We start from the raw sequence: 27,694 nt of genomic DNA on the forward strand, positions 1-27,694 counted from the left end.
AAGAGAGGGACAGATGTGTGATTGCTTCTAATGTGCCCTGTACTGGGGACCTGGCCTGCAACTCAGGCATGTGCCCTGGCTGGGAATTGAACTGGTGACCCTTAGGTTTGCAGCCCGTGCTCAAGCTACTGAGCTACACCAGCCAGGGCAATTTGTATTTTGTTGATATTTAGTCTCCCCATCATACTTGTTACGCCTTTTAATTTGTTAATGATTTTTGTCCTTCAGAGTCTTTAAAAATTTTGTTTCCATCCTGTTTACATATTTCTTGTTTTCCAATTTATTTCTTTTGTGTATCTGAGATATACAATTATGTAATCTATTTTCCTTTCCAAATTTTATACCTTTAATTTATCTCATTTAATACACTTATAGTCTACCAAACTAACTCCAACTTTCTATTGGTTTATATGTGGTGTCCTTATCTTGCTTCTGTCTTTAATAGGAATGGGATCATCAGGGAAGGGTGATCTGGAAAGGGAAGTTTGTTTGTTGTTGTTTTTGTTTGTTTGTTTTTTGGGTTTTTTTTTTTTCCGGGTTTTTTTTTTTGAAAAGGGAACATTTAAGCTGAGATCTGAGTGATGAAAAAGGAGCTGAGTATGCAAGAAGAATGCCTCCAAAATTGTAAGGAGTATTCCTGAACAAAGAAAACAGTGCAGAGGTCATGGGAGAGAGTACATTTTTAATAATCTAAGGGGAGCCTTGAAGTTGAGGAGGTTGAGATTGGAACGGGGGGGGGAGTAAAAAGCAGCTAGAAACCAGAGTATGTATGGCTGGTTTCACGAGTCGTCATGAGGAGCTTGGGTTTTAGTTTACAAACAACATGAAACCTGTAATATATTTTAATTAGTGGTATGGTATCTATTGATTTGTGTTTTAAAAAGAATATTCTAAAAAGTTCTTCTACAGGCAGGAGCCTGTAGTTCTTGGATGGCTGTGTGCTAGAGGCCTCACTTTCTTAAAAGGCTTCTTACAGGGCTTTCTCATGTCATGGCAGCTTGGTTTCCTCCCAGAGAGAGTCAATCAAAAGGTAACATGGACGAAGCCACAATTTCTTTTGTGACATGTGTGAAGTTGTTACACAAATAAGTCCTATTCCATGTAGAAGGGGACTGTGCAAGGCTATAAAAAGCAGATGGTGGACATCTTGGAGACTCGCGATATATGTCTTCTGCTCTAAATATCACCATGTGTAAGACACTGCATTGATTTAGTAAAATATATCTATCTTAGTCCTATTCAATATACCTCATACCTATTACATCTTGTGAATCTTATTTTACAAAATAATGCTATTAAACATTAACATCGTTTTTTCATAGAATATATTAACAGAAAAGTTCATGAAATATAAATGTAAAAGAACAAGGTAGGTGGATTAAGTGTTGGGACTTTGGATGAACGTTCTATTCTTTCAAACCTCCTCTAATGTAATAACAATCATTTCACTGTTAGAATTTTGGATTATACTACTATATTTTATGAAAATATGTATGAAGTCTGAAGCTTAAAGATTTTGGTAACAACTTTCTGTTTAATTCGTCTTTTGGTTCAACTCCTCTTCCAGGGTTCTTGGGTACAAAGAAGAGTATTTAGCATTTTCCATGCAGCAACTGCAACAAAATTACTTTCTTATTTTCCCTTTTGCAATATTCATATTAAATAGAATATTTTGATATATAGTGATATATATCTGGCAGCTTTCACAAATACAAAAAAATCCAGTGATAAGGAACTAAATAAAGCACAGTTGCTAAGCAACTTATTGAACATTTTGGTATCTACTAATGACAATTCAAAAGTATAATTCTGATAACAAAAACAAAAATTCATTCCATATGTCTGTGAAAAGGAATGAAATGGGCCTAGAGTGATTATATATGCTTGAAAAATCATGATGTTAATCAAATTTATTTTTTGCAAATGGTCTTACTTAAAATACTTGTATTGTTCATTGTTAGTGTCTAGAGTAATGCCCAGTGCATAGCTAATACTTAATAAATTTTTGTTGAGTGAGTGGATATGGAACTTAAATAGGAATATTTTAGTATATTTTAAATTTGAATTGGTATCTAGAAATAGTGTTGTTGTGGTATCCGTTACTAGCTTTTTTCTGAGGCATGAAAAACTTTTAATCATTACAAGTAATAGTCCACTGAAGTTGTTCACCCTAAACTTGAACTTTTGATAGGAGTTAAATGGAAAAGAATGGAAGGATTAGTTATCTCAATAGTGTGCATAGTTTTTAGGACCTTAGAAGCAGATTATTTTCAACAATACCTGGGCAATTAAGCCTTACATATGGATGCTTTATGGAGGAATGAAATTAGAAAAGGGGTAAGAGGAAATGAAGATCAATTATTTTAAACTAAGGAATCTCATAAACATTCAACTAGTGGATTGCATTGCCCCAAATTTACTTTTCTTTTTCCATAGTGTACATTTGCTATATAATTAATACCAAACTCAAACATTGTGTGACTTTATGTTCATTTTTCGTCTCTCTGTGCAGACTTTCTTTGTTAATAATGGTTGAAAAAAAGATAGTGGTTGAATTCTTTTCTAATTTTTTGTGCTTCATTTGCCCTTTTTTCTTGAAGGAGAGGTTTATTGTTTCTCTTTATTTTTATTTATTGATTTGAGAGAGAGAGAGAGAGAAGAAAGTGGGAGTGGGGGGAGAGAGGCAGATTTGTTTTGTTCCACTTATTTACTCATTCATTGGTTGATTCTTGAACATGCTCTGACTAGGGATTGAACCTGTAACCTTGGTATGTCTGGACAACACTTTAACCAACTGAGCTACTCTGCCAGGGCTGGCTTCTCTTTTTAAATAGCTGGACACAAAATGGCAAACAGCAAATTCTGATTGGGCAGCACAACTTTCTGAGCCATTCCCCCACATCGTTTTGCCTTTACTCTTAACAGTGCTTTACTCTTTTTCTTGTAATCTTATATTTGTCAGGGTCTAGTTATCTTGTTACGCAGACTTTGGTGGAAGGAGTGATATAATTCCCTGCATACATTATGCCCTATTCACTCTCCTCTTCCCAGTGGAGCCTTTGGAGCCATGGCAGGAGCAGGAAGGAGAATTCAGACAGGCTGCCCTGACAGCCACTATGCCAGAGCAGTTCACATCAGGCACCAGTTGATGGGTCCCCTCTGTAGGATCACATACAACTGAATATGTTTAGCCTGGTCTGGTCAGATGTTGGACCAGAGTTTTGGGGTGAAGTGTAAAGGAAGTCAAGGTATCCAAATAGTTTCAAACCATTGTATGTGGATTCATACAATGTCATCTTCAAAGACAGTTCCTTTCCATTGCTCCAAGGTTCTGCCTAATAGCTGACTTGGTTGTTTTTGGCTTTTGGCCTGTACCATGGGGCTGCCTTTTTCTGTGCCCAGATTTGGCACCTCTTTGTATATTACCATGTCAGTGTAATAAAGGGAGTGGCTTACTTGTTTGCTTTGGTGGCTGTGGTATCTTGCTGATGTGAGAAAACCGATCTATGTTTTAGTGATGAAAATTAGACAGAAGCCAAGAAGTTGATGCAGTCTGTAGATGTTTAATTGACTTACCTTTTTCACTGACTGTTTTTGTTATAATAAAACATTTTTCTTCACTTAAACCTGTTGTCTGCTAATGTACCATTAGAACTACTTTTAAGTTTGCTTACCTGCTTCATTCCTTTTTAAGGGAATTTCTTTTTTTAATATTTTATTGATAATGCTATTACACTTGTCCTGATTTTTCCCACTTTGACCTCCCCACCTCCACCCAGCACCCCCAGCTCCCTCAGGCAATCCCCTGACCATTGCTGATGTTCATGGGTAATGCCTATAAGTTCTTTTGCTACTCCATTTCCTGTATTGTACTTTATATCCCCATGGCTATTCTGTAAGGACCTATTTACTCTTCTTAATACCCTCACCTCTTCACCCATTCACCCAATGCCTGTCTCTCATCTGAGAACCATCAAAATGCTCTCCCTAGCCATGATTCTGTCTTTGTTCCTTTTGTTTGTTTAGTTTGTTTTTTAGATTCAGTTGTTAAGAGATTTGTATTTTTGGCATTTTATCATTCCTAGTATTGATCTTCTCTTTCTTAAATAAGTCCCTTTTAAAATTTCATATATTGTTTGGTGATGATAAACTCCCTTTGTTTTTTCTTGTCTGGATGGAAAGGCATTTATCTGCTCTTCCATGGTAAATTATAGCTTTGATGGGTAGAGCAATCTTGGATATAAGTCCCTGCTCTTCATAACTTTGAATATTTCTTGCCAATCCCTTCTAGCTTGCAAAGTTTCTTTTGAAAAATCAGCTGACAGTCTTATTAGGATTCCCCTGTAGTTAACTGATTTTTCTCTTGCTGTTTTAAGATTCTTTATCTTTAACACCTGGCATTTTAATGATGATGTGTCTTGGTGTGGGCCTCCTTACATCCATCTTATTCAGGACTCGCTGTGCTTTCTGGACTTGCATGTCTAAACCCTGCACCAGATTAGGGAAGGCTTCTTTCATTATTTTTTCAAATAGATTTCCAACTTCTCAATCTTTTCCTTCTGGCACCCTTATGAAGTGAAGTCCTTGTTTTTTTGTTTTTTTTCTTTTTGTTATAATTTTGTTTGATACAATATACATCATTGTCCATTGAAGCTTTTTTAAAAAAAGCAAATGTATTCTTATTTGCCTCTGAAGGATATATAAATATAGGTTTAAAATGTTAATTTAATAATTGTGTTCAAGGGGAAGGTCCTAAAACAAACTCTACTCAGGGGCTTCCTTGGTAGCGGTGGTTGTTACTGTCTGCAGTGACAGAAGGAAGTTCTGCTGGGTAACTAACATCTTCAGTTCAGAAGTTTCATCTCCAGTTCATATAATATTATTTTAGCCACAAAAGTGGAATTTTATGCTATTGGTTGCTCAATTTTGTTCCCAGGAACTGGCAGTTTTATCGTTACTAATTACTTACTAATTAATGTGGCCAATGTCTTCCTTATAAACTTGTTTTACAGGGAGGGAGGTTTAAATACAGGTGGATGATTTCATGTTGTGTCAACATTTTTATGTAATTGTTTTTATAGCACTAGGACCACTGAGCAATATTTTAAATACTTTTGACAACTTTTTAGCACTCTGTGGGTATGACGTAGTGCATGTTACATGGATAAATATTCAAAATTGATTGTTGTGCTTTACTTTCACCGTGTCAGCTGGACTCTTTAATCTCATGATAAAATGGGTATGATAAATCCTGGCAATGGCATGGAAAGGAATCACAGGAACATTGATTTACATGTTCATTATTCTATTTAGTAAGCCATTCACTCAAGGAAAAGATCCATAACTTTCCTCAGATGCTAAATGTGATTGCTCACATTTATTTTCCATGTTGGGAATCCTTGTTTATTTTCATCTAGCTCGATTTGTCCTGTTGTGACATTTGTATAAAAGCAACTGACTCTTTTCCCCAGGATCCTCTGATACCTGTTTTGCAAAACTGTACCAACAATGAAATAAACCCAGACTGCTTTGGCCTGCTTTTACAAATAATAACCACATATCACAGGTTTCTGGTCTGCCTGTTCTTAGTGAAGTAACCGGGGATACTCTGTGATGAGCTATGTGCAGGAAGGCAACTGAAGGTCCTCTAGGCTTCGACACTTCGGGAAATAGTGATTTTAAAAGATAAAATGCAGTATTGCAGAGCTATGAAAGCAATATACATTGCATTTGACTTTAGGTTTTCTTTTTCCATAAATGAATGTATTCTGCTTCTGCAGGTTTTAAGAAGAAGCAGCGAGGAAGAGAAAGTTCTCTGTTTGGTTCAGCAGCGGCCAGGCCATCATTGTTCCACAGCTGTGATTGTGGTACTCATCATGGTGTGGGAAGGCATTCCTCTTCCCATGGCAGACAGATTGTATACGGAGCTTACCGAAAACCTAAAGTCATACAATGGCCATCCCACAGACCGGAGATGCACTCTCAATGAAAAGTAATCATATGTGTTTTGTACTGTTTTGACACTCAGACCTCTATTTATAATGTTAAATTGTTAATTAATTACCAACTATGCATATGGGAGAACAAGATTTTAAATATTGTGCAACTAAAAGGAACGACCATTTCTTTAAAGAGAGACATGATTTCTTAGCGAGTTAAGACAATTTTAGGATATTCTTCATTAGAATATTTTATTCCTTCTTTCTTTAATATCTTATCCCACTCACCACAAGAATCTGGAGGAGACCTCTTTTTTTCCCCGTAAAGGGAAATCGTCCACAGGGAATTGTCCCATTTTCCTTTCCTCTAGCCATGTCCGAGGATAACTGTTTCCCTATGGTTTTGCCCATGAGTATGTTGTCACCCTTGAGTTTTTGCCCATTTAATCAGTTTATATTTGATTTTGCGCTTTTCATATTATGAATGGGAGAATTTCTTCATATTGTTAAGAGCTATTTACCATTTTTATTTGTTTTTTTGTCCACCATCTTGATAATTATTCCAGCCCATATTTTGAAAGGATTGTCCACTTAATAGAAATCTACTCTTACATACTGGGACTATAAACCCTTTGTGGTATAATTAGTGAATGCTTTTAACAGCTTACCACTTGTCTTTTTTACTTTTGTAATGCCATCTTTTGCAAAAAATTTTTAATCTATCTTTCACCATGTTATGTCTCAATTTTGAATGGTATTTATGGACATTTTTTATTTCTCAACTTATAGAGTAATTCACCCAATGTTTTCTTTTCAAACATTGAAATCATGAATACTTTAAAACACAAATCTCTCATGTCTTTAAAAATTTATGCCACTCAATGGTAGGAAGAAGAGACTCATTTCTATCATATTTTTTCCATTTATCCCAGCACTACTTTCTAAAGAGTACTACTTTTCTCCTTAATTTGAAATGCTGGTTAAACACATTAGAATGCTGTATTGTTGTCCTGCCCTTTCAGGTACTGAGTACCACATTTCTTACATCATAGAGGCTTTATATTTTAATATTTGGTAGTGCCAGCTTGCCATTCTTACTCTTTTTCAAGGCTTTCTTCATTATTCTTTTATTCCTTTGTGGTTCCAAATAGGCTTCGTACTATATTTATATAGTTTTAAGATAAATCTAATGATATTTCTCATGGGATTGCATTAAAGTATAAATGAACATCTTTATGATATTGAACCTTCCTATTCCATAACATGGTTTTTCTTTTCATTTGTTCAAGTTTACTTGTGTGTCCTTCATGAGTAGAAGGTCAGTCCAAAGAGGACATGAGATGCTGTAGTTTTCATTGCTGATAGGGAACAGATCTAGGATGTAAAATCTAAGCCATTTATATTCCCTCCTGAGACCATCATCAAATTAAACAAGGTTATGAGCATTTCCGATCTGTATCTTTTACTACCATTTATTTGAATTTACAATCTTGAACGAACATTGTAGTTTAAAAATTAGTTCTTTTCACATCCACTTAGCTTTGTGTTATTAACAGTACTTTAGCTATAATAAGCAATAAAACAGATGTCTTAAAGTCAGTTTATTAGCCATCTACTTCAAAAGTTATATACTGTCCTGAAATGTTCTGGCTGGAGTACTGTCCTGCTTTATCAGTTCATTCTCTTGCAATTACCATCCTACAGTCGCACCTGCACATGTCAAGGAATTGATCCAGAGACTTGTGGAGCTTCGTTCTCCTTTGGCTGTTCATGGAGTATGTATTTCAATGGCTGCAAATTTGGTAGAAGCCCAAGCCCTAGAAGATTTAGAATTGATCCAAGCTCTCCCTTACATGTAAGTGCCTTTTTAACTTTTGAATTTATACAAATGAATGTGTAAGTGCATTTCTTGAAAATGTTTCGAAATAGTAAAAAATTAAGTATTAAAAGTAATGGCAAAACAATAAACATATATACTTATGTAAATAAATTAGAATTCTAAATAAACTAGGTTAAGTCTTCGTTAACCCAAATTCCAGTGGTCCCTGGCTCCTTCCTCCTTCTCCCCTCTTCTCGGAGAGAATGATTGTTAGAAGAGTCTAGAATTTTATACCCAGCCTAAGTAGGAAGAGTAAATAAAGGCATTTGCAAACATCTCAAAGACTCAGTAAGTTTACTACCCACAGAGCTACTATGAAAGAATTACTAAAGGACGTTTTCCAGAAAGAAGATACGTGAAACCGGAAGCAATGTGTCCGGGACACGAGGCCATGGTGAGCAAAGAAATCAGTCAACCTTACTGTTAAGTTTGAATAAGTTGAGCACGTACATTTTGAAATAAAAAAATAACAACCTATGAATATAATTCCATTCTCTTAACAACTTAGGGGTGGATAGGTAGTGGGAGGGGGTGGGGCACGTACAAGAGCTAAGCGTGGTGATGTTTTATGCTTTGTTTGGAATGGGAAGTATTTAGATACCAATTAACTCTAAGATCAGTGTTTTTCAAACTTTGAGCTGTGACCAAGAGTAAACATATTTTATCGTACATGTCACTATATAGTCAGATATATACAAGTACATAATTTAAGCAAAATTATCAGAAAAGATGACTTAGTCCTAATACATGTAACAAAAGAAAGTATTTAAAAAATTAAAAGTTAATATCCAATATAGTTATTACTAAGGATCTCTATGATGTAGTTTACTATTTTTACTAAAATTTCATTTCTTTTTAAAATAGTAGTTGTGACCTACTAAACTGCCTTCTTTTTGGCCCACTAATTAGTCATGACCCACAGCTTGGAAAACACTGCTCTAGTCAGAAAAGCGTACTTAATAAAGTGCATGTTTAAGTTTTTTTTAGATGAATAGAAGTAGAATTTATAGCTCTGAAGTAGTTGTAAGGAAACATTTAAGAAGCAAGCAATCCATTTATGAAATCTTAGGGATACAGAATAAAGAAAAGAGAAAACAAACAACAGGAATTAATTCAACTATATCTGTAATATAATGAATATAACATCTTTCAAAAAAGCTTATAATGAAATAAATAATGATCCCTTTAAAGAGGTACTTAAAATGATTTAGTATTTTCTAGAATTTTTATCTATTGCAATAAAACAAGGGAAAGACCTGAGAGAGAAGCATCCTTTGTATATAAAGGATTATACAATACCACAGAAGTCTAACAAGAAGTGCGTTAAACCTTTAGGGGGAAAAAGTATAAAAAATTAATAAGAAACATATAAAACACTTGATAATGTAATGTCAGTTCTCCCTTAAAATTAACCTATTGTTTTTTCTTTCGAGACATTATATGATGAAACTGTTAGTGTATAAAGAAATATATTAGTAATATTGACATGACTTAAATTTTTATTTATAATGATACTCTTATAATTAATAAATGCCACATCAATTTTTGCTTATGGATATTATTCATAATGAGTAACATTTATCTAGGGCTTATGATACAGGATGAATCAGTGATCATTCCTGGAAGTGAGAGGAGGCTAGTATGAGGCAAGAGAGAGTAAGATGTATGCAGTCTCACTCTTGTAAGCCATGTCAGGATTTTGGAGGATCATTGAAGGGTTTTAAGGAGGGTAATACAATTACACTTGTCTTTTAAAGACCTTCCTATGGCTGCTCTTTGAATAATGGATTGCAGTTGGCCCAGAGTAGGTTTAGCTAAATGAGCTAGCTATGAAAATAGACCAGGGAAGGGTTAGTAGTAACTTGGATTATGGTTGTGACAGAGGAATTGATAAGCAGTGGTTGGTCTGGGAAGATTTTAAAAAATTAGATAGTGGTGGTATTTCTTGATAAAAGGGTACGCAGAAATACTACCAGGTTGGTAGATGACGTATTATGAATTTAGTTTTTACACAATGCATTGGAGATTCCCTAGGGGAATTCTAAGTGGGGATTATCAGGTCAATAAAAATCCTGATGCTCAAGGAGTAATCTGTGGTACATGTAGACAAGGATGTGGATTTGATGGTCCTGCAGATCAGCTATAGGTAAGAAGAGTAGAGGGATGTTGGCTTAAGGCCCCAGAGGTAAAGTTCTGATAAGAAGAAGCCTTTATATCTGAACACATTTATTCTAATGAAGCAATTAGAAAGTCAGGGTTTTTACAATATGAATGAGCTTTACATTCATAAAATTATACCAATAGTCAGCTATACAATCTTTATTTGATTTGTTTTTATTTGCCTTCTTTTTTCCCCAACATTTCCACTAAAAAATGTAGACATTTTATGACAGTCTGATTTGTGACACTAGATAGTTAATAATATTCTATTGGCAGTAAAACACCATTAAACCACCCCCCACCCAATATTTCAAGTGTTAGAAAACAATAAAAATATTTTAATAGGCATTTAAATCAGAATTCTACAGTTTTCCTCAAATAAATAAAATAATTAATGTGTGTATTGATAGGAAGTATTTTTAGAGTCGGATCCTAACTCTCTCTGATTGTATTTATTAAGCTACATTAAGTAACACATAATGAAGTATACAGATGAGTGAAACAGAGTAATTTAGATATAGACCCTATGTATATAAATTTCTTTTTCAATGAAAGCATCAGCATAAATCAGTAGGAAACCAAAAGGATGATCACTGATGGTTTACAATGATCAACACTGAGGCTCATTAGAAGCACTCAAGAACTAACTTTTTATGTTTGCATTGCTGTATGGCTTTGGCTTTTATGATAATCTGATGAGTATCAGATTGGGACTGCTCTGTGCGAAAGTTGTCTTTCTATGTTCTTGGTTGGTATCCACCAAATTTCACGTGACACCAAAGGTGCAAACCTTCTTAAATTCCTCCTTCATTCTTGTTTTGTTCCCCCTCAACCGTCTTCCTTTGATGTGACTGATAATGTTTACCAAGTCCTTGACTTGATTTCAGATTATAATTATGCCTGAAAAACTATCACAGTGGTCTTTCAACTATTGTTTCTGAAATCTTTGTTCTCTGCCTCAGACCTCATATTGTCAGCAGAGACATTTTTAATAGTCTCTTGTCCTGACCCTTTTCCTTTGAAAAATTCTATTTTTCTACAATGTTATTAGTAGTATCTCAGATTCTTGTTTTTAATTGTTTACCAATTTTAGAGAGAGAGAGAAACATCTGATTTGTTGTTCCACTTAGTTTTGCATTCATTGGTTAATTCTGGTATGTGCCCTGGCCAGGGATCAAACATGCAACCTTGGCTTATTGGGGTAATGCTCTAACCAACAGAGCTACCCAACTAGGGCTAGCAATCCAGATTTTCATAATGATGTTAACGTTCCTCACCATCCCACAAAATCTTCCTCAACCTGTAGCCTTTATGGTGTAGAAAAGAAAACACTGGTTTTAGACAACCAGTTGCCCACTTACTACATTTGACGCTCTTAGTGCAGAATCTGATATATGGTGTGAGCCCTAGGTACGTTGCTCTCCTATCTCTGTTACAGAAAGTGGTTGCACTGTGTCAGAATTCTTTGCTTGGGCATCTCCCTTTGCCAGCAGCAACTTTGTCTTCATTTACCTAAAGTGACTAGTATCATTGAGTAAATGCATACAAAATATGTTCTCATTTTTAGCAGCATGAACAGTTTTGCAACTTAATACTAACACCACCTAGATGTCTAATTAGCTTATAACATAGAATTTTAGTTTCAAAAAACTAAAGCCTAACAATCACTAATAGTATATATTTTCTTTAACTATAATTCATGCTATTTTCTATGGTAGCTCTTTCATTAGGGTAAGTATGAACTGTGCATTGATTACGTATCATTTCCTTACCCTTAAATCCACTCTAAAAAAGTTGTTAAGAAATAACTTTTATGGACTCTCTTTTCCTACAGGAAAAAAACCTTGAAGAGAATTTACAAAGTTTGGCCACAGAATTAGCTCCAATTTATAAGCAGTATGCTCCAGTTGCTTACCAGAACCAGGTATGTTTTGGGACCTTATGGTACTCTTACATGTGGTTGGAATTGCTATTTAAACAAAATTATTGTTACAGAAAACCTTTACAATTTGAACGTTGATGTGTGTTTATTTTAATTGAACAGCTTTAAAATTATCTAATATTTTTAAAGTACTATTATGGTAAATTAATTAACACTCATGACAGAATTATGATTATTTCTAAAACACAAAAACAAGAATGTGTGATTGGTTCAACGCATGAAAATTAATCAATATATGGTAACATACCATATTGGTAGAACAAAGGGCAAAACCCATATAATACCTCTATAGATGCAGAAAAGGATGTGAGTAGTCCAGCTCTCTTTGATAATAAAGGCACTCAAAAACTAACAATAGTTGCCAGTAGTATGATCCTGTCTGTAGAAAATACTGTGGCATGTGTGCACACACACACAGTTAAAAGTAATTAGTGAGTTCACCAAGGTTTTTGGATGCAAGCTCAATATGCAAAGATCATTGCACTTCTATACACTAGCAATGGACCATACAGAAAAAAATTAAGAAAAAAAATCACTAAAATTTAAAAAATTTGTGCTTCAAAAACATCATCAAGTAATAATTGGGTTGGGCGGAGATAGTGAGATGTTAATCAAAGAATAGATATTCCCAGCTATAAAATACATAAAATCTGGGATATAATGCATGTGAATTAACAGTACTGTATTATATACTTTAAAGTTTTTAAGAGATTTTAAATATTACGACTACACAAAGGCGTTGAAAAGTTAACTAACCTTATTGTGGTAATTATTTGGCAATACATACATTTACTGCACACCTTAAACTTATATGATATATGTCAGTAATATCTCGATAAAATGGGAGGGGCAGACTTAAAGACAACTACAGGATGGGAGAAAATTTTTATAAATCATGTATCAAAATAGAAAATAAGTGTAGCCTTTTTGGGTAATTCATGGATTTTTTTTTTTAGAGAGAGAAAAAGAGAAATATCAATTTGTTTTTCCACTTATGAATTCATTTTTATAAAAATATATTTAAGTTTTAAACATAAGTATAATTTCCTATTTTTTTAAATCTTTAGTGTGTTTGTATTATGAATAACATGCTATTAAACTCCAGTTTTTAATTTAAAATTTTTATAAATTCACTTTCTGTACTGGCTCATAAATATGTATATATATGTATGTATGTATACACACATACATACATATATATTTACTTTCTATACACATTAAAACTCTATATACACGATTCATGCACTGTATTAGTCTCTGTCCTTAATGGAATGATGTAGGCTGCGCCAGTGGGTGGTGTCTATCACCAGTGGTTGTTAGTGTCCTCACCCTGCCTTCAGTCACAGTAATGACCATTTCTCTCCTGTGTTCTCAGACTCTCTCCTGAATGTCATTAAAACTACACAGTCAGTACCATAGCACACTTGTTTCAGAAATCTCTGAAATTACAAACCATAAATAATTTAAGAACTTTGTCAGGACGCTATGTTTACTCTTCACTGAAATTGATTCTATCTCTTAAACTGTGTGTTGTGCATTTTTTTAGGTGAAATATGAACATGTCGCCCGAGATTGTCGGCTTGGCAACAAAGAAGGTCGTCCTTTCTCTGGGGTCACTGCTTGCCTAGACTTCTGTGCTCATCCCCACAGGGACATTCACAACATGAATAATGGAAGCACTGTGGTATGTACCTGGGTGGCTTTGGATTCTAAAGATCCATTGCTATTTGCTTAGGCTGAGGTCCTTAAATATGACTGGTAACAAATCATATTGTATGTTCTGTTCATTATTACTGAAGTACTTTAAAATGTTATAGAATCACCCTAACTGGTGTAGCTCATTGGGTGGGTCATCATCCCACAAACAGAAGGGTTGCTGGGTCTATTCCTGGTCTGGGCACATGTCTGGGTAGTGGGCCAGGTCCCCAGTTGGGGGCATGCAAGAAGCAATCAATCATTGTTCCATCATACGAAGATGTTTCTCTTTCTCCCTCCCTTCCCATTTTCTAGAACTAAATAAAATCTGAAGAATTCTCCCCCCCCCCGCCTCTGGTGAGGATAAAAAAGAAAACAAAAAAGAGAACGTGCCTTCAACATATATTTTGTTGAAACTTTTGAGTTATATATTTAATTAATATATAACTAAAGAGATGTACGTTGGGAGGTAGAAATGACATGTTTATTCAAAGCAACTGTTCTGTGCTATCAAACTGGTAGTGAAGAAGTTAAGTAACTTAGCAACTATTCTATGCTATTAAATTGGTAGTGAAGAAGTTAAATAACTTAATATTTCTTTTTTTCATATGTACTTTAGTGTTTTTAGGAGGAAACTGTGCCAAATTTATCATTTATTTAATGCTTTTAATTGGTTCTTAATTCCAGTGTATATAAAGTTACATGAATATTCAAAAATTATTAGAATATTTGCATTTATGTGTGCATACAGTGTTTATAGCCATGAAAAGAATCATATGCCTATAAGTGTGAAGTCAATCAAGAGATACTTAAATTAGGTGAAACACCCAGGGTAAACTCTTGCAATAGTTTTTTGGTACGGGAAATGAGTTCGCTTCAAGTAATTATATTCTTCTAACCTTGTGATACAGATTAATGGAGAGTAATTGTCTCTGTTTTTGTGAAATGCCAATTTTTTCAGTTTGCCCAGTATCAGAAATATCTACAGGCTCTTACTGTTATTTGAAATGCACAGTCAGATTCATCACTGCTCAGTGGAGTCTGTCGGAGATAGACAAAGGAGCCCAAATAACTTTTTTGCATATGACTCCTCTGCACTGATTATGACTATAGTATTTGAGAGTGGTGTTATTTTCAAATATGGAAATTTTATGAATCTGCCCAGGTGACTCTTAGCAAAAGAGTGATTTATGATCATCCCCTGGCTAGTACATTTTACCTGAATTGCCTCATTCTGGAATATCTGTAGTCAGGCTGTACTAGGTCACAGTCAAACTAAATTTTGGTTCCTCTTTGCTTGTGCTTCTTCCATGTCATGCAGTGCTCGCTCTTCTCCACCGCTTTCATTATTCATGCTGTGAGCTTGGTACCTAGAACATGGCATAATTCCAAATTTCCCCATCTTTAAGAACCTGAATTCTTAAAATGCTACTGTCAATTGTTCTTCTACCCTGTTTCTCTGACCTTTCTTATTAGGTTGTTCATGTCTTATCCTTGCCCCTCCTTCATCTCCCTCTGTTCGAAGAAATAGATTGAAGTATACTTTTACTAGTGAAAGATTAGAATTTTTAACATAAAAAATTTAAAGTTATTAAATTTTAAAATGTGGACCTTATAGGGGAATGAAGGGGGGAAAGGAGACAACTGTAATGGCATAAGCAATAAAATACATTATTTTAAAAAAGAAAAAATAAAATTAAATATTGACCTCTGGATTTCAGTATTTTCAGGCCTTGCTGGTAAATGTAACCATAAACATTGAGAAAATAGTAAGATTTTTTAAAACTTCAAACCTACTTGACTTTATCACTTGTATCCATCCAATCTTAGCAATGTTGTAAATCAAATCTGACCATGTTATTTATTTCCATTTTTATAACATCTCTGCCATCTTAGAAAGAGCTCTCAACACTAGGAAAATGTTTTCAATAAAAAATAATGAAACCATTGGTTGTGCCTTTAATGAATCTTTAATGACATTTGAAAATTATAAAAATAGTATATAAACAATATTATTAGGACTAAAGATCAGGAATTTTTTATATTATAGTTCTGTATTTTCATTTCTCTACAATGAATAAAATAAGGAAAAGAGTTGAGAAATAGGTTATGTAAAAGAGAGTTTTCTTAATTTGTCCAATCTCACATCCAAAATAAAGTCTGGCAAAGTTATTGATATGCTCCTAACTATAATAGAAGCAAAATGGAACAGAAAGAGAAAATTGATCCAGATAAAATATTTTAGTTGTTTCTTTAAAACAGGTATAATATAAATCCTACTAGAAAAGGTAATCTTTTGTGCTTCTTTTCTTGTTTCATTAATATCTGTCAATTTATTTATTGAAGAAATAAATTCATCCTGGCCCTGACCAGTATCACTCGGTGGATTGAACATTATTCTACAAAGAAAAAGTCCTCCATTGGATTCCCAGTCTAGAGCACATGACTGGGCTTCCAGTCAGGTCCCCAGTTGGGGGCCTGCAAGAGGCAACTGATTGATGTTTCTCACTCTTTCTCTCTCCCTTCCCATCTCTTTAAAAATAGATAAATAAATAAAATATTTTTTTAAAAATCACCCTGCGCCATGCTTGGTGTTGCTCAGTGGATTGAGCTCTGCCCTGTGACTGGAAAGGTCACCGGTTCAGTTCCCAGTCAGGGCACATGACTGGGTTGGAGGCCAGGTCTCTGATTGGGGGTGTGCAAGAGGTAACCAGTTGATATATCTGTCACACATCAATGTTTTTCTCCTTTTTTTTCTCCCTACCTTCCCATCTCTCTAAAGATAAATAAATAAAATCTTTTAAAAAATCACTCTTAAAAAAAAAAGCAGGGGAAAAATCTATCGATTTCACTTGTAGATAGGTGTGAAAATATTCTACAGGAAAACATAGCAGATTAGGAAATTCATTATAATTTAGCTCCCTCTACTTCAAGAAATGCGACATTATCCAAATGTTAAGAAATAGGGTATAAATAGGCTCAAGTAATATCTTTTTTTAAAGCAATATCTTCTTAATAGTTAATATTTAATATGAAGTTGGTGAAGAGTTCAGTAACTGTTCCTTAACTTAGGCAGTTAAGATGAAATGGAACATAAAGAAGGCTTAATACTTAAAATATTATAAAAGACATAAAATATAAAATGTCATTTACTTACAAAATCAACTCAAAATTATAATGGTCTGGTTACAAACAATAAATTAGTACAATTGAACAATGTTGGGTGGCTTTATATAAAAGACACTTAATCAAAATTAATATTCCAGTAGTAACCAATTAAAAATCAGAGAATAGATCCCTTGTTGTATAGCAACAATAAAAAGGTGAATGTGCAGGACCTATATCTTCCATTTCTTGTTTTCTTCCTATCAGGTCTGTACTTTAACACGAGAAGATAACCGCTCATTTGGTGTTATTCCTGAGGATGAGCAGCTGCATGTGCTACCCCTTTATAAGCTTGCAGACACAGATGAGTTTGGCTCAAGGGAAGGCATGGAAGCAAAGATCAAATCTGGGGCTATTGAGGTCCTCAAACCCTGCCCTAAGAAAAAAACCTGTTTCAGTCAGCCGGTTCCTCGATGTGGGAAGAAAAGAGCAGCAGTGATAACACAGGCCCTTGCACATAAGCTAAGGGTTGTGGAGAAGAAAGTCATTCCTCGAAACAAGCGGAAGAATAATTTGACAACGAACAACAGTAAGGCTTCATCACCGTTGCTTTTAGGTAAGGTCTATAGAGGGTGCTAATTTTCTATGCACAGCTTTCATTGGCAGATGTTGGGAGTTTCCTTTGCACTGCATTCTTCCTCTCCTTTATCATTGTTACTCTTAGGAATTAGGCATTATGAAAGAAAATCTTTATGTCAGATATTAATTAATCAATTAAGGTAGCTAATTATTCTTATATGCCATTTGTTCTTAATATAGACTGTTCAACTACATATAAGACACTAAACATATTTCTTTATACTTAACAAAACCAAAAGTCAACAAAAAAGTGACTTGTGTATTTCTTAATATTTTCTTCCATTAATGCTTAAAAATACCTTTTTTTTTTTTGGTCTACATCCATTTTGAAGACCTACTCCTTGGCATACATAAAGTAACACCACTTCCTTGAAGTCTGCGTTGATCACCTTTAGCATCAATTTAAGCAACCTACGCAACAAATATTACTGAGCACCACTTTGAAGTAGCCTAGATATTGGAAATGTAGCTGTGAAAAAGAAGGGAGATGGTGCTGTGAAATTATTTCATTTTGGACAGGATTGTCCAAAGGATTCACTAAGAGTGATGCATTTGTGCGAAGTCCTACAGGAAATGAGAATCTGCAGTGCTTTTATTTGGAGAAATAGCATTCTAAACAGAAAATGGCAAATGTAAAAGTCAGGAGGCAGGAGTTTCCCTTGAATTCTTGATGCAAGCAGGGAGGCCAGTATGGCCAGAGCAAGTGTGAGATGAGACTAGTTGGAGATGAGATCAGAGCAGTAAGAGGGGATCTGAGCAGCTCATCTCAGGTGTTCTAGGTGGCTGATAGACTTCAGTCTTTATTGTAAGAGGACGTTTACTGGAGATTTCAGGAGAGAAAAGGGTTATGATGGGGCTCAAACCTAGCATTCTGGTTACTAGGTAAAACTAGACTAAAGTGGAGCAGGGAATGAATAGAAAAGTACCATGATCATAAAGAGGCTATCCTAACAACGCAGGAGAGAGATGAGGTGATGGAGTTTGGACCAGTGTGGCTAATAAGGATATTGGAAATGTCTGATTCTGGATATGGTTCAGAGGTAAAGTCAATGGGATTTCTGATAGATTGTTTGGAGTCTGGACCAAAAAAATGTGTCACAGTTTACTCTGATGTTATTGGCCTGGAGAAGCTACTAACATGTCATGATTAATGGGGAGAGAAAAAATGATTTTTCAAGATATAGAGGAAGATGAGCTCACGGCTGTCAGACACCGAGGCTAAGATGTTAGGTAAGCAATTGAAGAAGAGTGCGTTTCTGACCGAAGCTTCGAGCTGGGCATACAACTTAGGAAGTCATTTTTATAGAGATAGCCTTTCAAGCCATGAGAATGAATGAAATTACAGAGAAGGTAAAGGAGATAGGAAAGAAGTTTAATCAAGGACAAATCCTGAGAATACTCAATTTGTAGAGGCTTTAGAGATGAGGAAGAACCAGCAAAGAGATTTGGTGTGTCTGGTAAGGTAAGAGTGAAATCAGAGAGTACTGGGTTTTAAGGAGGGAGTGGTCAGATAGATCAAAGACTGCTGCTCCTGGGTCAAGTGAGATGAAGATTGAGCTTATCTCACCATTAGATTCGCAGGTTATTATTAGAGATACTGCTAGGGCAGAGTTTATTTCAATAGGGTGGGGTGACAATGAAAAAAGTAGACTTACCGAAAAAATGGGAGAGCTTTTTGTGGTTGGCTATAAGGAAGATGAAGTGAATGAAGTGAAGGTTATACAGTTGTGGTTCTTCCTTAAACAGAAAATTTTTTTTAATGTACAAAGTGATTGAATTACATAACAAATCCCATGTCCCTCATATGCCCCCAGCTTAAAATTTTTTCAATACATAGCCATTCTTATTTCACCTATACCATTACCCAGACTACACCCCTTAAAAAAGTTTTATAAGAAATTGCAGGGGTCATATCCTATGAACCATTGATTCACCTGTGTCAATGAAAGATAAGGAATTTTTATAACCACAATACCTAAAACCAGAAAATCAAAGAATGCATTAATATTGATCAGTGTTCAAATTATTTCATTTGTCTCCTAGTTGCTTTTTTGCTTTTCACATTTGGTTAGTGTAAATCAGTATCCAAAAAAGGTCACACGCTATATTTAGTTGATATGTCTCTTATACCTTTTTTCTATTTACAGCTTACTTTTTCCTCTTTTTCTCTCTCATTCCTTTTATTCATCATAGCAGAAACGATTGTCCTGTAGAGACTAATTCAACTTCAGTTTTTTTCTTTGAAAATTAGTATGGCAAGAGCACCATCTGTGATTCTTACATTTCTGTTCCTTCACATTAGGATATGCATAGTGTCTGATGGTATATATTGTTTTGATATTGAGCCTGATTTATAAGTAAAGTGTTGTCATCCTAATTCACTGATTATATTGTTCCCTATCAGCTTTTTACCTAGTGATTTTAGTAAATTTATATTCTGTGTTGTTTATTTCATTAAGAGTAACAAAGTCTATTATTCTTTTTCCATTTGTTAGTTCATCTTCTTTTAAAAAGAAATATTGCCCTTATCAATACTCGTTCATTCTGAGGAATGGTTCGTATAGGAAAGTCAGAGTAGATGCTTAGCTGTTTGTCTTTATTCATCAGTTTGCAGAATGCAAGTCAGTTCCCAAGCATCTTCTAATGTGGTCATTTTCTTTTTAATTTAGTATCATTTTGATCTTGTGGTTTTTTAAAAAAACATAGTTTATATTACATTGCATATTAAATAGGTTTTTACCAACTAAATTTGAAAATGCTTTCTGAAAACAATCCTCAAATTGTTCTGTCTTTAGTCAGTAGAAACCTACCAAGCTGGCTTCTGAGTTTTGTTTTTTTTTCATGGCCCCAAATATCTTTGATTGCTTCTTTTCTGACAAGATGTTCCTGGCTCATCTTATATAATCCTGCTCCACATCTAAAATCAGCTATTTCTCCAAGGAACCTAAAGAAAAAAAATACACCATGGATTTATACTGACACTCAAATGTAGAATTAGAGCGTATTCCTTACCTTCTTTGGTCTTTATATTTGTAAGAAATGTTGTTTATTTGTTTTTGTTGTTGTTGTTGTTATTGTTTGAGATGAGAGAAGTGACAATGCAGACATTTATGTAATGATGGAAAAGATTCAGTGAAGCAACAGTGAAGAAGGAAGGCAGAGGGAATTATTCCTATTTGCCTGTAGCTTCATTTTATAGGCATATATTGAAATCTTGTTTTAAGATTCATATAACTGGTTACATGCTACTTATAAATAACAATTATATCATTTTCATCTTTGTGGCATTCCCGAGTAGATAGCATCTTTATGTACTAGTTTTTAAATAATATATAGCTTGTCAGTAGCCATATGTACAATTTTTGGCCCATAACCTCTTGACCTCTAGGTAATCTTACCGATAAAATCTTTTACCAATTTTATTCAACTTGATGAATCACTACTTTAATCTTCCCTTCCCAGGATTTATATTTGTTGACAACCTAACCTGTATAATAATAGATGAAGCAACAGACAGTAGCGTGGGCTTTCTGACGTGCCACTCTCTGGGTCCTATGTATAAATGCTCTTTAGAAACAAGAACCAATGTGTCTCTAAGTCCTATTGCCAGGGTGTGAGGGTGGATTGCAGATCTTCTGAATTAGACGTTTGCTATACATTGTTAATTATTTTAAAACATAGCCACTTTACTTTTTCTATTTATTGCTCGTAAAATTTACTGTTTTTGCACTTCCAAAAATTTTCTAAAACTTCAAACAGGGAGAATGTCCTCAACAAGAATATTTCCATTTGATGTGATGTTTGTGCGGGTATTTCAGAGCAGTCGCCCACATTGGCCAGTGTGATAACAATGATTTACTCTATTGAGTCAGAAAGAAACAAGTTTGAAACACATGGGTTTTTAAGGGTTGCAAATGACTTATTTTTCAGCTAACATTTTTATGTAACTTCCCTTCAGTAATTATTAACTTTGCCAGTTTATGACCCTTTTCATTGCCCAGAAATACTTATAAACTAATACCACTTTTACTATTCCAAAAATGAGAGCATGCAATATCTAAAATCCATCTAAACATATCCTTCTGTAGTTAAATATGTCATCATATTATCGCCTGCATTATATATATTCCAATGTATGGTTTTAATATTTACTTCAGAGCCAATTAGGTCATTTCTAGTATCTTCCTGTTTTACACAGTGGATATCCTTCTGGCAAAAATCTGTGTACTTACTTATGATTATTTAGACAGTGAAGAAATTCTTTAAAAAATTGTTGGGTGAAAAAGCTACCAAACTACATCCAATTTTTAATGTGTGTTTGACTTAAAGTAAATAGAACCTAACTGGCCAACATTGCCATTATCAGTGTTTTATTATATTATTCTTTGTACTCTTTAAAAATACTCTTTAAAAACAGCGATTACCAAAAGTAGTTTGTACTTACCTTCACATTTGGTGTCCTTTTCTCTGTTTAGGGAATAAAACTGAGACCTTGCAACCTGAAACAAGTGAAACTGAACCCAATTTTATCTTCAAAGGTTCAGACAACATTAAAACCTACTCACTGACCCCATCCATTCCTCAGCCAGTGAAAGAGGCAAACTTAACTCCAGGTTTCTCATGTGCCCCTAAGACTGCTTCGAATGATGCATCAGTTTCGAGCGAGTTTTCAGAAAGAGGTAGTGATCCCCACTGCACAATGCCGTCTGCAGGACCCAGTGGTGCTAGTGCTGCTGCTGGGGAAGGCGCTGGAATCGCACAGCCTCATGAAGCGAGTCCTCTTCCCACCTTGTCTACTCCCATGTCAGATTTCCGGGCTTGTGCTGAGCCTCCCACTGGTCCACCTGAGCAGCTAACTTCCAACCAGCCAAACCAGCAGCCCCCACTCATCACCTCTCCTCCTGAACCTGCTTCCTCTGTGGTGGAAGAAGATGAGCAGCATTCTGAAGCAGATGAGCCTCTGTCAGATGACCCCCTGTCAGATGACCCCCTGTCACCCGCTAAGGAGAAATTTCCCCAAATTGAGGAGTATTGGTCAGATAGTGAGCACATCTTCTTGGATGCCAACATTGGTGGGGTGGCGATAGCACCCACTCATGGCTCTGTTTTGATTGAGTGTGCCCGGCGAGAGCTTCACGCCACAACTCCGGTCAGACACCCAAACCGGAATCGTCCTACACGCCTGTCCCTTGTCTTCTACCAGCACAAAAACCTAAATGAGCCCCAACATGGTTTTGAATTAAACAAGATTAAATATGAGGCTAAAGAAGCTAAGGATAAAAAAAAAAAAAACTTCCCTGAGCTGAAAAATTTAGCAGCTAAAAACGAGGGTCCTCAGCTTTTTCCTGAATTTAATGAATTAATCCTAATTCCCTGTCATAGAGTAGTAACATTAACCCACGATAATATTATCACTATGACCTGTTACACTGGCACAACTGTTGCAGGGCCCTATAGCCACTGGGCCTGAAGGCTTTTCTTCTCTTTTTAATGCCTTTGCTAGTGCAGTGTATTTTTTCAAGGTGCTGTTAAAAGAAAGTCATGTTGTCGTTTACTCTATCTTCATCTCACCCATTTGAAGGCTGAGGTTTAAAAAAGGGTGGGTATTTCTTAACTGTGACTATATTTTGACAATTGGTAGAAGGTGCACATTTTAAGCGAAAATAAAAGTTTTATAGTTTTAAATACATAAAGAAATGTTTTGGGTAGGTGTTAATCTTGATAGAATCACTCAGTTTGGTGCTTTAAATTAAGTCTGTTTACTATGAAACAAGAGTCAGTTTTAGAGGATTTTAATAGGTAATGTGCTATGATGTAAAATCAAGATTCACAGTGTTAACTCTACACAGCTCCTGGTGCTTAACCACATCAACACAGTTAAAAATAAGCTGAATTATTATTTCATGGTGCCATTGTTCCAACATCTTCCAATCATTGCTAGAAAATACGCATATTCCTTTGAAATAAACCAATGAAATATTTTCTCTCTTGAAGTTCTCTCTCCTGTATAAAATAATTCATTATTGTTAGTAATGGTTGGAGGCTGTTCATAAATTGTACATATATATTTTAAAAGCACTTTCTATTTTTAAAAGTAACTTGAAATAGCGTAGTATAAGAATCCTATTGTCTATTGTTTGTGCATATTTGCATACAAGAGAAATCATTTATTCTTGCTGTGTAGAGTTCCATCTTATTAACTGCAATATGTATTTTAATCATGCATATGGTTTGTGGTTTTAATGTGTTTTTTCTCATGCAAATATTAACTACTTACATAAAATAGATCGTGCAAAAATTGTTAATTATCTCTAAAATTGGAATTTGAAAGCATATCACCAATATTGATTAACATTTTCTTGAGAACTAAGTAATAGTGGTCTCTTCTGATTTATTAAGCAACATTGACCCAAATTTATGCTCACTGTAGCTTTCTTAATATAATCCATGAAAGGTGTTTCCAAAAGGAGACGGGATATAATAGGATTTAGAAGAGTCAAATGCTTCTAAAGTTTCAAGGTGATAAAATATAAAAATTAAGTAGTAAGTACCCTACCCATCCCAAATTGCTTTATTTGTTCTGAAAGTCATTCTGGTACAGAATAAGAATAAAATTTTTGTGGAAATATTTTGAAAACAAATCCTTATTATCATCACACACCCCAAACAAATAGTCAGAATGATATTATAAATAAAGTTCTAGTCAAAAGAGCTAATCCAACGTAGTTCTAAGTATATTAGTTTTCGGAAACTGATAACTCATCTTCTGTGATAATCTGCTATGTTCTAGGTAACAGGAACCTAGGCATCCCATTTATTTTAGTCCCTTCATTAATTTTTCTGTTACTTTATTGATTCTTAGCAAAACAAATGGGATTGCCCAAAGTAAACATTTAGAACAAGAAGAAATTACAATGAAATACTTGATTCTGTTAAAATGCAGAGGTGCTACAACATTTAAAGTCTCAGATTCCTCGGGAGTATGGAAAAGCTAATGGTGCTTCTCCCCTGGAAATGCCATAGGAAGCCCACAACCGCTAACACTCACAATTTTGGTGCAAAAGCAAACAGTTCCAGCAAGCTCTCTAAAGAAAAACAAATTATAACCTATTAAAATAATATATGGTGCAAAATGTTAGTTTCAAGCTTTGACTAATCAAAGTAAAGGAATATGAAGGGATTGTAAATAACAAATGTTCATTGGTAGACCATCATCTTGTACAAGTAGATTTCTGCTTTTGAATGTGTACCTATTTGGGTAATTCATTGACTTATTTTAGTAATTTGTGTGCCTTAGATTTCTGTTTTAAAACATGTCTATTTTTGTGAGCCTAAGGTTTCTTATACACATAAGTATATAAACGAGTGGTTGTTTATTGTTTCAGCTGCTTAAATAAGATATTACTAGTATTAGACTATCAAGAATACACCCTTGTGATATTTTGTTTTAGTTTTAGGCCTTAGCTCCCACTAGAAATTGTTTTCTCACCATATTTAATGGATAAAGCTTTAAGATCCTTTATCCATCCACCCATCTATCCATCCTTCCACTCAACACTTATTGAATTTCTGCAAAATTTAAGTGTTAGCTTCTTTTTTCTTTGAATCACCACCCATGACAGTAAACTTGAAAAAATAAAGTCTTAGAAAACACTCTCACACGTATTTTTCAAAGAAGTAGCACATTGCCTTCAAAACAACCCATGTGATATATCTGCAGCAATTCAGGTCTGGTCGCCAACTTTAAACACATTCCTAAACAATCTAAATTTGAAGCACCAATGTCGATATAGGGAATGTTGGTATTTTTTAATTAGTTGCAGTTAACCAAAACAAGTACATGAAAATATCTAGTCTCAACTAAAAATGTCTCCATTCACTTACTGTAATTAACACCATGAATGCCCTGCTCAGCTGATGACCCGATGATGGGAATCACACACGATTCCTGCATTGTTGGACTCTTTCATAAGTTTAACCATCCCATTGTGTGCCCTGTAATTTTTTAACAGCTCTTGCTTATGTGATGTTCTACCCCATTGTGATTGTCTGCTGGCTACACTGCTGTTACAATGTTCTTTTTCATGAAGCGAGGAAATAAATTTGTTTGAAATGACATTTTCACTCAGAAAACTGGTTATCTAACATTTCTCCACCTCTATTATATTTTACTATAGTAATCACTTTTGTTTGACCTTTTTTTTTGTAGCACTCAAATTGGGTTTTCAGTCTTCTGACTTTGTTCATGGTATGATAATTGAATTCATTGAGACATGACTCCCAGGTTAGCTCAACCTGTTCATAATATGTTACAAATTTAACCATGATGGAATAACTCCTGCCTATTGCAGAAGCCTGCAAAATATACTGCCTTTGAAAATCCCGTTTCTAATGGCTCCTAGGCTATCATGGGAAATTTTCTTGTGCTTGTCAGCCTCAACTACATTGTCTCCAGTTCATCCACAAAGTACCAAATACATCGTCATAAACCTAATTGAAATATATCAGCGATTTTCAACTGGTGTGCCACAGCAAGAACGTTTAAAACCTTTAATACCTGACATCTTTTCCCTTACCTTGTCAAATTAAAAAATGACAACACCCAACACAACAATAGCCGTCTGGTGTGAATAAATCAAAATTATAACTATTTTTTGTTAGATTGGCAAAAAATATATATTGTTTGGTGTGCTGTGGAATTTTAATAATTAGTTTATGTGTGCCATGAGGTGAAAAAGGCTGAAAATCACTGAATTATTATTATTGGGAAGTGACCCTAACTGAAAACGTATAGCTGTAGGTTCATTTTTGCGACATTGGCAAAAAGTTTGCATCTTAACCTTCCAACATCTCTATGCAATCTGCATGTGGACAAAATTATTTCATTTGTTATATATAGAATTTTACTAGATTAGATCCATAAGCAATTGGCTTAAGACATAACCCCAATACATACTTAGTTGAATGCATCCTTGTGTAAATGAGACACTGACTTAATTCATATGAAGTAAGCTACTTTCTAATGTTGATACTTCCATGGATTCCTACTGATTATCATTTATTTCACAATAGCATGTATGAAAAAAACCTCAAACTATTTAAGTTTAGTTGTTTAAACATCATATTGAAATCTTTTATCTGGGGCAAAATTTGACATTGCATGATAACCATGACAATACCTCCCTATAGTGGGCACAGCATTTCTTTGGAATGTGCCAAGTATATCAGTAGCTGTATGTGACCTTTGATAATATATAGCTACCTTCTATTTCACAGCTTTTTAATGCATGGAAATCTGGTTTCGTTTTTTTGTTTGTTTGTTTAGTTTTAGTTCAATTGTGAGTTCTGATCTTCTGTAGAAATTTATGACAACAATTGTGAAATAAGGTAATACAGCAGTGGCCTCCCACAGCCCTGGAAGACACTTTTGGACATCCTAATGTTCGATCGCTGGGCCCCAGAGAACTGACCTGAATGTCAGTGTGTAACTATTTTTGTAATTAGAATTCAAAGAGTCAAATGAAGATCACTTCGTGGTTAAAATGACTATAGGAAAACACTTGATTTGATCACCCATAAGGTATTTTATTAATGGGAAATAACCTTTTTTTTTTGGTACAAGTCAAAAACAAAATGGCTCTGGGTTCTTTTTCTGGGAGCTTCAAGATTCCTCTCCCTTCATAGCTTCTTGGAACTTGCATGGAAAATTCAGTGTGCACTTATCCATCAAGGCAGCCTGTTAAGACATCCTATAAAATGTGGCAATAGTCTTGTTTGCTATTTCAATAAATATCAAGTATACAGGACAGGCTTTTATTCACCCTGGAACAAGTATTAGGCATACAAGAGGAGTCATGAAAACTTGAATGGTTGAGCCCTGGCTAGTGTCACTCTGTGTACTGAGTGCCCGCCTGCAAACCAAAGAGTCACTGGTTCCATTCCCAGCCACGGCACATGCCTGGGTTTGGGGCCAGGTCCCCAGCAGGGAGTGTGCGAGAGGCAACCACACAGTGATGTTTCTCTCCCTTTCTCCCTCCCTTCCCCTCTCCCCAAAAGTAAATAAAATCTTTTTTTAAAAATTGAATGGTTGAAATGATTGGGGAAATTATATTTCCATTGTATATACTATGTAGCCATTGTCTATCCACATGTCTATCCACATGTCTTGTCTAGTTGGCCTCACAATTAAGTCCCTGCATAGTTTACTTTAATGTGGCTGTCAACATAATATAAAACTGTCTTATTGTGCACAGCTACTAAACTTGCCCACACGTGTATTGAGTCTGTAACCTCAACATCAGTAGTATGGCACCCTTAACCAGTGATATATTCAGT

General features: G+C 34.9%; 1 protein-coding gene across 6 annotated transcripts in view; it reads left to right on the forward strand.

The window, feature by feature from the left end:
• Positions 1 to 23,463, forward strand: part of TET1 (tet methylcytosine dioxygenase 1) — an 85,795-nt gene extending 62,332 nt beyond the window's left edge. For 4 of the 6 annotated variants that reach the window (XM_053664044.1, XM_053664047.1, XM_053664045.1 and 1 more), the window contains 7 exons: positions 5,781 to 5,992; positions 7,644 to 7,794; positions 8,126 to 8,212; positions 11,813 to 11,902; positions 13,467 to 13,604; positions 16,988 to 17,336; positions 21,835 to 23,463. In XM_053664044.1, the coding sequence (XP_053520019.1) occupies positions 5,781 to 5,992; positions 7,644 to 7,794; positions 8,126 to 8,212; positions 11,813 to 11,902; positions 13,467 to 13,604; positions 16,988 to 17,336; positions 21,835 to 22,829 (2,022 nt within the window). In that variant the 3' untranslated portion in view covers positions 22,830 to 23,463. The remainder of the gene's footprint in view (positions 1 to 5,780; positions 5,993 to 7,643; positions 7,795 to 8,125; positions 8,213 to 11,812; positions 11,903 to 13,466; positions 13,605 to 16,987; positions 17,337 to 21,834) is intronic. The other 2 variants (XM_037130666.2, XM_053664049.1) reach the window with 1 other exon arrangement.
• The last annotated feature ends 4,231 nt before the right edge of the window (positions 23,464 to 27,694 follow it).

This window comes from Artibeus jamaicensis, unplaced genomic scaffold, assembly GCF_021234435.1.
Source record: "Artibeus jamaicensis isolate MK-2021 breed Jamaican fruit bat unplaced genomic scaffold, CSHL_Jam_final contig_332, whole genome shotgun sequence".
NCBI classification, from domain to species: domain Eukaryota; kingdom Metazoa; phylum Chordata; class Mammalia; order Chiroptera; family Phyllostomidae; genus Artibeus; species Artibeus jamaicensis.